Consider the following 14,907-nt stretch of genomic DNA (forward strand, 5'->3'; position numbering starts at 1 on the left):
TTGATTCCTCTGCATGTGAGCCTCTGTGGTTTGGATGCCTATGGAGGTGTGTGTGAGTGTGTGTTAAAATGTGTCGTGCACCCTGCAGGACACTTGCAGAGGTGTTCCAGCTCCAGTGTGTTTCTGCTAAAGCCCCAGCTCTACATAGTGACACACACACACAGAGAGACTAAGCCTGTTCAGCCAGTGGTTATCGGTGTGGAGGTCCTGGTGTCACAGAACATCTGCAGATGATTGACTGGTAACTGCATGCAGCCATGAGGCCTCCCAACCTGTAGCACAGTGAAGGTAATGAAACTGTGTCCATAGAAACCACAAAAATAACAAAATAGTTTCTAGTTATTGAATGTGAGTGTAGATATTATGTGAATGTCTTTATTCTTATAACGTCTACAGAAGCTGCCCATAACTTTGCCTTCGCCTCCTTCAACTTTGACCACAGTTTCCAGACGCCCCCTCAGGCACCTTTTCTATTTGGGTAAGCCCAGAAAAAAGGAGCCAGCATCCTGAGTCTTTAACTCTAATCCACAGCAGGAATCCCTCTTTGGGCCCGAGCTGCTTTCAGACATGCACCGAACTCCAGACATTCTCCTGAAATGTGAGAATGCAAATGTCCGGGTCAGTTGCTCCAGACGTTTTTTTTTCCATAACTTTTGCCGCCAGTCATCAGGAAAAATGTCCGGAAAATGTCAGAGTGAGCCCATGTGAGAATACAGCGCCTTAAAACCCAATATACAATAACTAAGAAGGTGAAAAGCTAATTCGAGCCAACTGAAGGAGCAGAGAAATATCACTACACACTGATGACTGACGATGAACGAAGCTTCACACGTGGACAGCGATGCAGACGGAAGCTTATCTCGGCCTTCGCCATCAAACTGTAATTTGAGAATCTAATTTTCTGAGGGTTTTGAAAAAAGCTTAATTACAAACGCGAGACAAACCTACAGGGGAAAGAGAATCATCACAGTGACAATGAGGCAGCTGCGGGGGGGGTGGGGGCACTGGGCGATGTACGTTAACAGATTAACATATGGAGCCTGGAACTGATGAAGGATTTCTCACCTCTGGCAAAGATGCTTATCTGCTGCGCATCTATTTGTCTTTCCTCCGTGACGTGAAAATGAGACAGATGATGGATCAGCCTCCTTCCACGTATTGATTCATTTGTCTGTCCTCACAGAGGATAAAGACGGAATTACTGTAAAAATGCTTTACCACTGAAATGAACAATTCGAGGGGTAGACTTAGTTCCAGATTAAAATAAAGGGACATATATTGTCTTTCTTATGAGGGTGTCAAGCTGTTATTTGACATGAACTGAAGTCTGGACATTTTCCAGAATTTTCCAAGAGCATGCCAGTCCCTGAGTAAAACGTCTAAGTGAAGCCTTGTGAGAATACAGCAGGAGAGTGTTGGTGACGTGGGAGCGTTGATGACACACAACAGAAACAAACTCCAAAAAAACTAAAAGGAAAACAAATATCTCGGGATGAAAACAGGAGCCATACAAGTAGACGAAGATGTCAACTTCAGGAGCTCTCGGCGATAAGACGCAGACACCGGTGTAATGTGCTGTAAACAAAAACACGTGATTTCCTCTTTCTGCGTTTTCTCCACCCCTCGCCAGAATCTTCCATTTTCCCTTTGTTGTGAACACACCATCTCCTGCTGCGTACTTTGTATGCAAACTTTGAAAAACTGTTTCTGGAGTTCATGTCTGAAAAGGGCTTAGTGGTTGAGAAAGAGAGAAAAAAACTAATCATATGATCCACATCCAGACTGTTTATGATGATCAAATGCTTATCGTGATGAGGTAATGTTCAAAAAGGAACCACAAAGTTGAGGGTGTATACTAGGATAGATTTATAGTGTGTGTGTGAGTGTGTGTGTTCATCTGTGTGTACGAGAGAGGATAAGGCGCTAGATGAAGCATGTAACAGTATTTGTCATGTCTTCATGGGAGGTCCATTCCTCTCCACGCTCGGACTGCGCTTGTTTATCAGCCGCTCTCTGACAGACTCCTGTAGACAAATGGATCATTTCACACACTGGGATTTTTTTTAACTCCATTTACAAAAGTAAAAAAAGATTAGAAATCCAATTAGAAAACAAAGCCAGTTAATAAAGCTGGTCCAACCGAGCGCGTCGGCTTTTGTCTCCAAATACATTTTTTTGCTACCACTGCGAATTTGGATTTTCTCAAGGTAATATCCAAAAGCTTACAGTGAAAATGCAGCCGCTCCATCTCTCTGTCAGTCACCCTGTGGCACTCTGACAATATCTCTCCTTTATGTATGAAACTTTAACCCTGAACAGGCAATTTCTACTGGCATCTGCACAGCAAAAAAAAACAAAAAACAGTTTTACTCTGAAAGGGCAGAGAGAGAAGGAGAGGGAGAAATGAGAGGGGGGGTGTACAGAGAGAGAGAGAGAGAGAGAGAGAGAGAGAGAGAGAGAGAGAGAGAGAGAGAGAGAGAGAGAGAGAGGTAAGGATGGGTTGAAAAGATAGAGAGAGGAGCAAAAGAGCGGCGAGAGCAACTCAAGGACAACTGTAGCCCTGTCTCAAATTCTGCCTCGCCAGTCAAATCCACGAGAGCGACATAATGTTCTCGCTCCAAATCCGCAGAGCGTTTTTAATGTCAAGCGGAGAGATGGGTATCACACACTGCACCGGTTCACCCCCGTCCGATCAGGACAGATAGTTATGCTTCAATTCTAAGAGGCCCGGCGAGCCGCTATTCAAAGCCGGGGAGCTCAGGGAGACGCTGGCCGGGGTGCAACGGTGAGGAATTCAATAATTCACCTTCAGTATGTAAGGGCCAGTGCACTCCAGCAAATACATACTTGAAGCACATGCAGTTCACAGAGAGGAAAATTGGGAGGAAAAAAAAAGAGGAGGGATAAGTCAAGGGGAAAGACAGCGATGCTGCGCCTGACTGGCACTGCAGCTCCTCCGACGAGAAGTGAGTCTGAGCGCCTGCGTGTGAGATTGATGATCTGCACGTAAGTGAGATTTATCATTAAGAATAAGAATGTGTGTTTCCGCACTCAAACAATGCATCGTGTGTGTTTACGCGGTTGTGAGTCTGTGTGTGTGTGTGTGTGTTTGGCCTTCAGCAGCTTTCAGTTTTCACTTCTCCGAGGTCTGCTGACTTGTGCTGCGCCGGCCGAGGAGGCGAGCGGTCATGCTGCTCTGACATCCTGCCGCCTAACTGCCAGACAGAGCACAGTATTAGGAGATGGGAGAGGCAGCGAGTGAGGAGAGGAGAGAGGGATGACAAGTCGGGGGGGGGGAGAAAGCAGAACAACGGCTGGGAGAACAGACAGAGACCTCATTTCGCCGTCCACTTTAAAAACCACTGTCACTTTCTATCAAGTTTCACACCGAGTGCATCTAAGCCATTAATTGGGGATAAACAAAAATTGTTGAAAACCGCTCCTTCTTTTCACGGCTAACAAAGTTCAGACTCCTCCACGGGATGAAGTCGAGTTTCGAACGGGCGAACTTGTCAAACTTAATCTAGTCAGAGGAAAATAAACACCTTTGCCAGAGTGTCTCGTACAGTAATGCTCTGCTTAATGTGCAATAAGCACAACTCTCGGCCATGTTGTTAAAGTAAAGGTTAGTACGCCAGGAAGATCGAGCAAGAGTCAAAGCTACGTCCCCAAAACAAATGAATGTGCTAACTGCTGGAAGTCAACATCTCGGGGGTCTATAAAAAAATACAGTAGGGGTAGCTAATTAAAGCTTTTAAACATCCATCAACTAAGCTAAATTTGTCCTTGTAAGAGCTACTGTACTTAACAGTGTTCAGGTCAGTGTACGGTGTCTTAGCGAGCTCTTGATCCCAGTGGAAGGCGACTTCTCACCCGGACAATTTATCATGATTGTCTTCATAGCGGGAAGTAACAGGGGGCGAGTCAAAGGGTAATTACGCCCTGGAATTCAGCGGGAAGCGTCTCATGCAGCCTATTTGGAAACTTCAGGGGCGCAGTGGCGCAACGGTTGTAGGAGGCGCGGCCTTGTGGCTACTTAGTGTGTGACGCATTGGACTATTACCAGTTACAAACGTTTATCAAAACTCTCTCCCAGTTACATAAGTGGTTCTTCAGGGGGACTGAGTCGAAAGATGCCAGAGTATCATAACTTCAATCTGAGCTGTTCTGATCTTCGTGACCCATAGTTTTCTGACACTTATGAATGATGATTTCCCATCACCCCTGAGGAGTAAATAATAAAAAAAAACTGTTGTTTTTGCATATATATGAAATGCAGCATGTTTAATAGTGAGCAGAAAGAAGTGTAGTGTTCGTGCTATGAACCTTTTTGTTTTTACAGTCCAGTAGTTTCCCAAACTAGGAGCCCTGGGACGTCCCGAGCCACAGAATGAGGGTTGCAAGATGATTTCCAGAAATCAAATACAATTTCAAAACAATTCAAAGTGGCCTATTTCAACCATAACTGTTATACAAGCTAGAAATACCCCTGTCTTTGCCTCCATGTGACAGCATCAGCTACAGCAGGTCAGTTTACAGCCCCACAGGAAACATTGCAACATGTGAACTTGCTCAAATCAATATCTTTTGGGATAATGATGCTTCCAAGTCTCTAGCACGATTATTTTGAAGGTCATGGGCTGAAAATGGGCTTTTTACACACATAATCCGAAGTTCAGCATAGTGCACTCTATCATAGATGGAGAGAGATTTCGGACACAACCCATGTTCTGTTCTGTTTTACACCGTCTGACTGGCTAGCTGTGACCTCTCTCCGCACCACGCTTGGCCGCCTCCATATTGCTCGGACAACAGGAGCGCCATTGCACAACGCTCCACTGGCCCAACAGGAGGCATGTGGCGGTAGCCGCCAAATTGCAGCACAATCAATTGGTTTTTAATGCTTTGAGTAGCTCCCCGGGCTCTTGAAGCTAACACGCTTGGCTAATTCGATGTGATTCAGTGAGCCGGTGGCAGGTTGTGTGAGTGTAAGGGGGCGGTCGGCTGTGTATGTGGCTGGTAGCAGATATAAGCGCGGATCATGAAGGGAGACAGATTGGTAGCTATGATCCATTGACGGCTGTGACAGCTGGGGTTAGTGCCGAGCAGCCGTTTGGTGACAAAGAACACAATAGAGACAGGGCCACGGGGACGGATACGGCCACATGGCTACTGCTGGCATGAAGGCATGATGAGAAAGACACCACAGTACAGTACGGCTACGGGCTAATGGCTACTGCCAGCAGCCTCAAGAGGCCTCATGACACGAGGCTGGTTGAGAATAACCAGTATTTACCACACACATGACAATAAATACAATAACATACAGAGGACACAGACATTAGCAGTGACACAAACTACAACTTAGCCTCTGGCAGGTAAATATTTTGGGGCTCCCGGTGTAGACGGTGGATCTCTGGGCCGAGTCTTTCATTTGCCGAACGCTGTTTACAGTTCGAGTTGTTTCTTTTATCACACGCACAACACAAACAACAATACATTTGTAGGTGTTTTATGTCCAGATGGCATTTTAGCTAATCTCTATTAAAAGCTATCTGCACATGAATGCAGATAAATTAAAAAGCTAATAGCTGGTGTATAACAGTCAATGTGTTATTCCTGTCCTGTTCTCCAAAATGAAATGGAAACCAGAAGGCTTCCAGAACCAAAATCCTGTCCCTCGCCTTCAGACTCTGCATATTCACATGAAGAGTTTACACAAACTAACTCCCACGACATCCTCCATGTCGTAACAGGTAGCGTCAACAGAAAAGTAACAGCCCTGTTTGCAAAATGTGTAAAAGTATGGCAGGAAAGGGAGAGTTACAATACTGGCAGGAAAAGCAGGAGTTAAAGTGGCCGAGAGGCAAACTCAGCGGCTTGCAGGGCAGCTGCAGCTGGGTGTGGCGTGAGTGTGTGTGTGTGTGTGTGTGTCCGACTGGATGGTGGCCTACTGCGACCAGATTACATGTTCACTGTCCCACAGCGGGGATGGAAGTGAGATGGGTAGGAGCGAGTGGTAAATGGCCACAGTGGGGAGCCCCTGCGGCTGGTTGAGCACTCCTCCAGTGAGTGAGTGAGTGCTGGGCCATCAGCTGCAGAGTCCAGCGTTTCCCGATGTGTTCGGTTGCAGGCGACTCACAAACAGTCGTCCTGTTGACTGAGCCCAACTGTGTTATTGACACTTTCATGGATTTGCTTGAGGCAAACATCCCTTTGTGCTGGAAAGCAGCAACAGCGAGAGCTTAAAGAAAATATCAATTAATTTTATTTTCAGAGAGCGTTTTTTAAAGTCTGAGGGTGGAATGGTGGTGAGGTTGTTAACACTGTCACCTCACATGTTCTCCCAGTGTCTGCACGGGCTTCCTCCCACAGGATACGTTGATTGGAGATTCTAAATTGACCGAAGGTGTGAATGTGAGTGTGAGTGTCAGCTGGGATCGGCTCCATCTCCCCTGTGACCTTCAGAGGATAAGCCGTATAGATAATGAAGGGATGGATGGATATTCACATTAACACCAGATTATCTTCTTTGTCACTTCAAACCTATTTTTCCCCAACTGTTATTACATTTGCCTTTACATTTTACAGCTATAATTATCAAATATATTATTATGAGGCTTTCAGGTTGTTAAGAGTCTGTTTATACTGTGTGTAATATTTTCAGTTGTGTGTAGTTTCTAAGCACCATATATCTTAATTATTTTCCAAAACATCGTGGGTCATAACTCATAATGCACCTGCATGCATATGCATTTGCTCATTAGAAGAGAATAGTGAACTTTGATACTAAAGCGTGATTTAAATTATGCAGCATGATTCATTAGAGGTAACTTTAGCAGGAAAAAAAAAATACAACCTCAGGTTACCCTCAGGGTGGTAATTTCTTTTTCAAAGAGAAAGTAACTTACTGCATCAATAAAATTATAACCGCAGTATAATATTGACATGCTTGTTATATATACTGAAGCCTGGCACGGTTCTGCAGTAACTAGCTGTGTGAATGAGTTCTTTTGCAGACTATCAGTCGTTCATTGAGGAAATCCTTGTCTGTGATGGAGTGAGACTGTAAAAAAAATCAAACCCATGATCCCTCGACTGGTTCGGAGCCTCGTTCGGTGAAAGAAGCGAGAGCAGAGGGGAACAAAGTACACTGACTGTGCTTCAGGGGCCAGAAAAAGTCTCAAGCAAACATTAAAGCCTCTGGCAGAGCGATTTAAAACCTCTAAGCAACCAAATGAGAACATTTATGGGGCTAGGATCAATTAAAGCTAAACCTTAAAACAATTTACTTAAGTACAAATGCTTATTTTTTGCTTTAACATTAGGGAGACAGATCTGGGAAATATTCCATGCGATGCTGTAGGTACATTACGGAAAATATTCTGAAACCATAAAAGCACGCGGGGCTGTTTAGAGTTCTCCAAAACAAATTCAATGTTTAGATTTGTAATGAAAAAGAAAAACATCCATCAAATCCCATCTAACGTGAAGTTTCTCTGATAAAAGGAAAATATGATTTTTGTCAGTGATTATAATATTAAATAATTCATTTACAGAGTCTGTGACCTAGAAAAACAGGATTTTTTTTGGGACTCGCAGGAACCGAGCGCTCTGCACTCTTCCTCCTCCGAAGATGACTGAACACCGTCGGATGCAGTGCAACTACCTCACTGGTGCAGACTGTGTTGTTTCGGTGAGCTAAATCTAATTACTGTTAATTATTTTTTTCCCCCTGTCTCGGCTGGTAACCCAGAGCAACAGTCTGCAGCCTGTCTGTGTTGTGCGGCGGGTTTGGTAAATGATGCTGAATCGCTTCCTGGCACAGACGACACCTATAAACTTCCAACATCCCCCCCAAAAAAACCACCTGAATATTTCTGTGTATTTAGGGAAGATGGAAACACGAGGGACAGCTTGGTTTTATGGAGCTCTGCATTGTAATTGCAGCACAACAGTAGTGTAATCATTTAGCTATCATAACTTTATATGTGGTGCATGTGTGCAATTTAGTTGCCTCCACACTTTCAACAGAGGAGGAATGTGTTTTAAAACGATTCCCCTGTAACTTTCCTCAACAGTCATGTTCCTCTATGTATAAATATGAATCCATATAAAACTATAGCTACATATAAAAACAAAAATGTCCCTCAGTAGAGCGTCATTCATAGATATCAGTTCCCTAAATGTGCACAAATTATTCTCTGGGAAAACTGAGAAAATGTCAAATAAAATAAATAAATAAAAAACTCTGACATGGATCTGAACCAAAATTGAATCGATGCTTCCCTGACTCATATCACATCCTTCCACCAATTTCCATGGAAATCTGCTCAGTTGTTTTTTTTTTTTATGTCGTCTTACAAACAAGCAAACGTAATAAAATCTAGCATCTTCTAAACAATTCAGCACCGATTTAAAGTAAAATCCCCTTTCAGAGTTCCTTCTGAAACCTTTGAACAACCCTGGGGAAACACTGTGCAGAATGGAAGAAACATAGGGGAATCAGGGCCAGCTACTACATGGTGAATGGTAGACTACTTACTGTAGGTTGCATAACATATTGTTGATGAGGCATCCATGACGTACTCTGGACCTGAGGACAAACACATAAAATGTAATATTATGGTAACAACATAAATTCTCCTCAGTTTTTTCCTTGTATTTTTTCTTGCCAGATCCATTTAGTATCCAACCCACATTAAGCAATAAACGCTGTTCAAATATTCACAATATGTTCAAATACCTTTTCAAAATGATTGCGCTGGTTTTTAATGCACCACAACGGCTGAACTTTACACAGATTAAGCCGAGCCAGAGACTTGAGTAAAGAATTGTCTGGAGGCAGTAAATGTCTCTGCTGCCTCATTATTTAACAGTAGACCTTGTGCATATAGAGCCGATAAATTAGGCGGCCTCACTATATTATAATTAGAATAATATTAATCATAAACTATGATTTCCAGTGGAATAATTTTCCAGTGGAATAATTTCACAATTTATGTTACAGCCACAAAATGTCTTAAACTGAAAAACATTACAATAAAATTATGTATTTTCTTTCCCCTCATAAATGGGATTAGATGTTTTAAATATTTTTTTTAGGGTAGCCTTGTGTTATGCAAGTCAGTGACAGTCTAATATGTCACTGCCATATTTGCATATAATCGCCATATGGAACAATGAGACTTTTACACAAAATGTTGAACAATAAACTGGTTTTGATGCTGAACATTAAAAGTTGACAAATTGCAGATGGTCTTATCTTGAAAGAACTTTTCCCTGATTATTGAACAGTTAATACATTTTGGGAGTCCTCAGGTCATGACGTCTCCACTCATGTGTATCAGCTCTATCAAAATAAAACTAAACATGGATTCTTTCTTGCTTCCTTTCAGTACGATTGAGATAAAGTATTGGAAACACAGGGGAGGGTTGATGCTCAGTGGGCTGAAGGGTTCTGAAAACTCTTTGGACCAAGTTCCTGCAGGATTATTATTTATCAATAACTAAAAGGTGAACAGAGCTTCTCTTTTTCGTGGGACACACACAAAGCTGAAGGAAATCACAGGTACATTCACAGGTTGAGGACTGAGAAAGTAAAAGCGATGGTGAAACAGTGACAGAGGCCATGATCAAGAGACTGGAGGGACGGGGGAGCAAACACAGCTTTCCGACGGGCTGCAGGGAGGAATTAGACAGCTTGTAGCAGACAAACACGCAGGCTGGCCGCTGATCCTGGTAAAACGATTAGATTAAACAAAGACAAACACGGATTCATTTGCTATAAGAGCAATCAATCCTCTGAGCCAACCCGAACGCGTGATCTGGATCCACACCTAAACAAGCCTCAGATCCCACAACGTGCAGCCAAGTCCGTTTGTTTGTACAAGGCAATATTTGTTCTCCCGCAGCTGAGCGGGACAGCAGAGGGACACAGAGGAGGCTTATCTTTATTCACTTAACTTCAGCGTTCTCTAACCAGGAGGCTGCATGACCATCATGCCATTTATTTAATAGGAGTGTGGGGAGCAGGGGTTTTACACAAAGGCTCCTTTACATGGGGCACACAGGGGCTCGGCCCAGATGAAAGGAGATAAATGTGGTAAAATATTTGCTCATCACTCAGAGGGGTTTATATAGTTAGGTGAGATTGCTGCAGGAGACACTGCTGAGCTAATACTGATGCTTTAGTTTTATATTCAACCCAAACTCATTTAAATCAACAGCTCATGTTTTCCCTTCTTTCCCTGGTCATGTGGCTCGTTTAATGTTTTGCTGCATTTCTAAAATCTAAGATAATTTCAGATTCACGATGCGAGTTGACGACATGTATCTGCTTATCTGTTCCCCCCCCCCCCCCATTTCCTTCCAGACACTCGTTGCACCATCCGACATGCCTCAAAACTGATCTGCGAACGCAAATATCTTCAGATCACATGAATAATGAATGAGTTATTAATAGCAAGTTTAGAGCAAATAAACAGAAGCTAAACATGCAACTACTGACTCAATAAAGATGTGAGCAGTCACAAACTGTATCTGATGACTGGTTCTCCCTGTCTGCTCCGGTACATTCTGCCAGATTTGAGATTTGTTTACACAAGTCAAGAACAGGTCAGTCAATTTCAGAAAACATCCATCTATCCCGACTCTCTGATACGAGCCCTGAGGAACATCGCCTGAAACAGCGCCCCCTACAGCTTCATCATCACGTTTACAATAACGAGCCTTTGGTAAAGCTCTTTAAATGGATTCTGTTCGATCAGGTTTAGGCACAAAACAAGTTAAGATTTCACAAAGATCACGGTTTTGGTTGTAATATCTACTTGGTTGGAAGACGTTGATCGTCATGGTTACAGTAAGTAAATATGTGGAACGGTCTTGGTTTTACTCCCATATCAAAGTTTTAGGTTTTGTTAAAGTGCCACGTTTCTATTCGCTCCATCCTCCTCTTATCGAAGACTTTGTCCGTCTTGAGACTTTGTCACCTTTCTTCCTCCTATGTGTCATGATTACTGCAGCCACTAGAGGTCAGCGAGGAATAAAATGTAACTATGGGTCATAATAAGCGGCTGTCAAATTTTAGGGGAGGGCCATCTTCCAAAATGAACCTTTCCACTATCTATCTGTTGTAGAGATTTTACTGTCATGATGTTGCTGGAAGTCACTGTATTTGAGTTCAAATTTCAGCATCATTCACAACTGCAGCTAATTTTGTGGCTTTACTTTGCATGATCTTGATCTTGGATGTGAGAATGTGAGACATTTAACAAATGATGTATTGTAGCATTATGTTATAAGATGGATTTTCTGTGGCTTGGGGATTGAAATTGGGCCTCGACTCAAAATACTAAATCATTGAAGGAAAAATAAAAAATGAAGCACAGACAGATCTGTCATCTGATACGTTTCCTTTTGTGTTCACAGATCTGAAGGTTTGTGCCAATTCTTTTGCAGATGACGACTTCATTTCAACTCCTCTTGATTAACTCGAGTCTTGACTTGGACGTAAAAACATCGCTGACGGAGTGAGTTTGTTTATTCTGCATTACAACAGCTAGTAAGGCAACAATTATTCCACAGCTACAGCCGGTTCAGGGTGACTGACCTCAGGAGCTACCTCTGGCTGAACCTCACCGCTTGTGTTACCGTTTTAAACAGCCTGTCAGCCAATACGCCAAAAAGCCAAAACTCAGTCGGTCGTTCAGCCGCTCGTTTAGACAGTCAGTAAACCAGCCTGCAGCCACACATCCAACCAGCCAGCCAGTCAGTCACATACTGTATTTAGTGCCCAGTGAGCCAGCCTGCAGAGCCAGTGATGTAAACCAGGCCGCGGCTGGCTGGCGGCACTAGCCCAGATCTTGGTGGTGATCTGGCCTGGACTGGATCCTGTCATGCGGATCATCAAAGCTGATTTTCCGGGGAAACAGAGCCAATCGTGATTCCAGCTCCTCTCCGGAGCCAGGCTCCAAAAGAACACACCGTAACACCGCTGCTGGCACGGGTCATTTCCACATTTGATAAATCAATGCCGTTAAAATAGCAGCTCAAAAGAAAATATCCACTAGCCATAAACATGAAAGTATAAATGACACATACAGTGATTTCTATGCACCTTGAGATTTTCATTACAAAGGTAATAGTTTCCATCATAAAAGAAAGTGATTTCCTTTTGTCTGGCCTGTCTGTCTTGTCTTCCCTTTTTCTTCTGCCTCTGCGCCTTTGTACTTGAACAGAAGATGAAGGACTCACCTTCCTGCCGTGACTGGCTGAAGGGCAATATTACAGGAAGCGGCGGCAGAGCTGCCCGATATTGAAACTGTGAGGATTAATATTCCTCAAAAGCCCGGCCATTGTTTTTGATAAATCAATTTGGGAAGCCTTCCGAGAGAGGATTAGAGATGCGCCTTGGCCCACTTTTCTCTCTCTCTCTCCTCCTCCTCCTCTTTCCCCCTAACCCTCCACCGCAGGTACTGCACCAGAGTTTTAATCAAGCGCGCCTCAAAGACGGGGCGCAGCAACCTTCAGCAACACCCCCCCCCACCACCACCACCACCAGAGCCAGAGCTATCACCATCACCACCACTTTCCTTCCTCATCTCCCTAGTTGTCTTTCTCTCCATCTGTCCCTTCTACTTCCTCATCTACCCTTCATCTCACTATCTTCGCCCGTCTGTCTCTGCATACCAAACGCAGCCGATGGTAAACGATAGCGTCTGAGCGAGAGGGCGCGGTGGCAGCGCCCCTCTTGATGTTTAGATTTGGCAAAGGTTGCCGCGTGAAATGTGCGCCGACGTAAAGCGGGTAACGCTCTTGACATCTCACGCAGCCAATTTTCACGTTCCCTGTCCTGTTCTGTTTCATTACGCCGCAGATCACAGCCACGAGGAATGGGGAAATTCACTTTAGGGAAGGGGAAGCCATCGTATTGAGGTTGGCATGAATAAAATGAAATTAAAAAAAATGTCTTTCATGGCATTATCAGCAGAAGGAGCACAAAAGATTTCAGTGGGAAAACAGGGAGAGGGAAAAGAGTGTTTGTGTTTCCAAGACACATTCATTCTTGATGGGTGATTTTCTTTTTTCTACCCTGTCAGCCTTTTTCCCTTATCCCTTTTCTTTCGTTGCTTGTTTTCTGATGCCTGTTGTGTTTGCCGCCTACGAAACAGATGTCATCGAGCACAGCTGGAGTGGCGAGGAGACGATGAGAGAAGAAGAGACAGCCTCACGCTGTTTCGCAGCCCACCCCCTCTCTTCTATCCACAAAGTAAACCCTCCGATTACACATACACACAAGTCTATCCATAATGCAGTGCGTTATGGGCCCACCTGATATGTGGAAACGGGGGAAGCAGCGATGAAGGGCGTGATGGAGGTCTGTGCGATCATGCGGTTGGTGGCGATGCTGTAAGGCGAGGAGTAGAACCTGAGAAGAGATAGAGGGAGGGAGGAAGAGGGAGAGAGGAGAAAAAGAGGAGTAGAGAGGGGGAGAGGAAAGTACACAACAGAATAAGTGTCAAACTCAGATGAAGTATACACGGCATAATATAAATTTTATATTTTGTTACCTTACTTTACCTTTACAAACTGAGTTATGAACTGTCACGTACTTAAGTGTACAAATGTTTCTCTGTCTGTGTAATAAAGACAAATACTTGCAAACTTTAACACACACACACACACACACACACACACACACACACACACACACAGGACTCATCCTATAGATTGCTCTGACAACACTTGGCCGTATATAGGACTCCACATAAAAGTTTCATGAAGTGTCTCATAGCGTCTCAATTGAAAAGTCTGCTTTTATCATCGTATAAAGTGGGAGGTTGTTTGTATTTCTCTCCCACAAATGTTCCGGTGCCGAGGCGACACCGGGCACCGCCGGCCGGGCGGCTTAAGTAGCACGTCTCTACGGCGAATCGCAGAGAACTCGATGCATTTGAAGAAGCCGAGGTTTGACACGAGCTGCGGAGAAGCGAGTCGTCGGCTGCGCTGCTTAATCTTATTGCGACTGAATGTTGCTGAGATCCCAATAGTCTCTGTCACCTGAGCTGAAGATCATATTACTGGCTGAGGATATTAGACAAGTTATGAACTCGGCTCTGGGACACCACACTGGATTTGAACGTACGGAATCAGCTGTTCTATGTTGTACTACAATTTATTTTACCCCTAATGTTTAGTTTGAAGTCCTGAACACCCAGAGCTCCCTCTTAACAGCGGAAAAACATACTGATCATCATTTCATCAGCTGTACACTGACTGACCTTTTCTCATTTTCAAAACAGATAATTATGAATAGGCTGTTCTTTGACCTGGTGACATTTCAGAACTTTACAGCAGAGGGAGACAATGGAGTTTAATTCCACTCTGTTTGTGATGTTTACCAAAGCATCAAATCCCACATACGTCTATTTGAATTTATCTTATTGTCGTTTGATTAATGTTTGTTCATAAGAGGTGAAACTTCGTTCTTTTCGGTCGAAATGGGCATAAGGCAAATGACATATTTGATTTCTTATATATATATATATTGTTTTCTTTGTTCATGGATGGAATATGTCCTTGTGTTAGTTTGTTGACAAGCACTGCCACTTAAATAATTTTCTTTATATTGACTTTTAATGGATAGGTAGAATATATAACTGGGGTATATTTGAAGAAAAACTATTTGTTTTTTCAATTACAATTATTATTTTTACACATACAGCAGTGGGACCTGTTTTATTTCAAACAAAGATGGTAAAACCAGTGTCAAAACAAATGAAGGGATATATGTCACTAATAAGATGCTTATATACACATATGCTTTGTTTCTCTTTGCTCTTCTTCTATGGATATATTTGAGACATTGATAGAATCTAGAGCATTTAAAATTCAGCCCACATTATA

General features: G+C 43.3%; 1 protein-coding gene across 7 annotated transcripts in view; it reads right to left on the minus strand.

The window, feature by feature from the left end:
- rbms3 (RNA binding motif, single stranded interacting protein) overlaps nt 1-14,907 on the minus strand; it is a 255,253-nt gene that overhangs the window by 14,747 nt on the left and 225,599 nt on the right. For all 7 annotated transcript variants that reach the window (XM_034600749.1, XM_034600748.1, XM_034600752.1 and 4 more), the window contains 2 exons: nt 13,333-13,429; nt 8,546-8,596 (listed from right to left, as the gene is read on the minus strand). In XM_034600749.1, the coding sequence (XP_034456640.1) occupies nt 8,546-8,596; nt 13,333-13,429 (148 nt within the window). The remainder of the gene's footprint in view (nt 1-8,545; nt 8,597-13,332; nt 13,430-14,907) is intronic.

Source organism: Hippoglossus hippoglossus, chromosome 11, assembly GCF_009819705.1.
Source record: "Hippoglossus hippoglossus isolate fHipHip1 chromosome 11, fHipHip1.pri, whole genome shotgun sequence".
Lineage (NCBI taxonomy): Eukaryota > Metazoa > Chordata > Actinopteri > Pleuronectiformes > Pleuronectidae > Hippoglossus > Hippoglossus hippoglossus.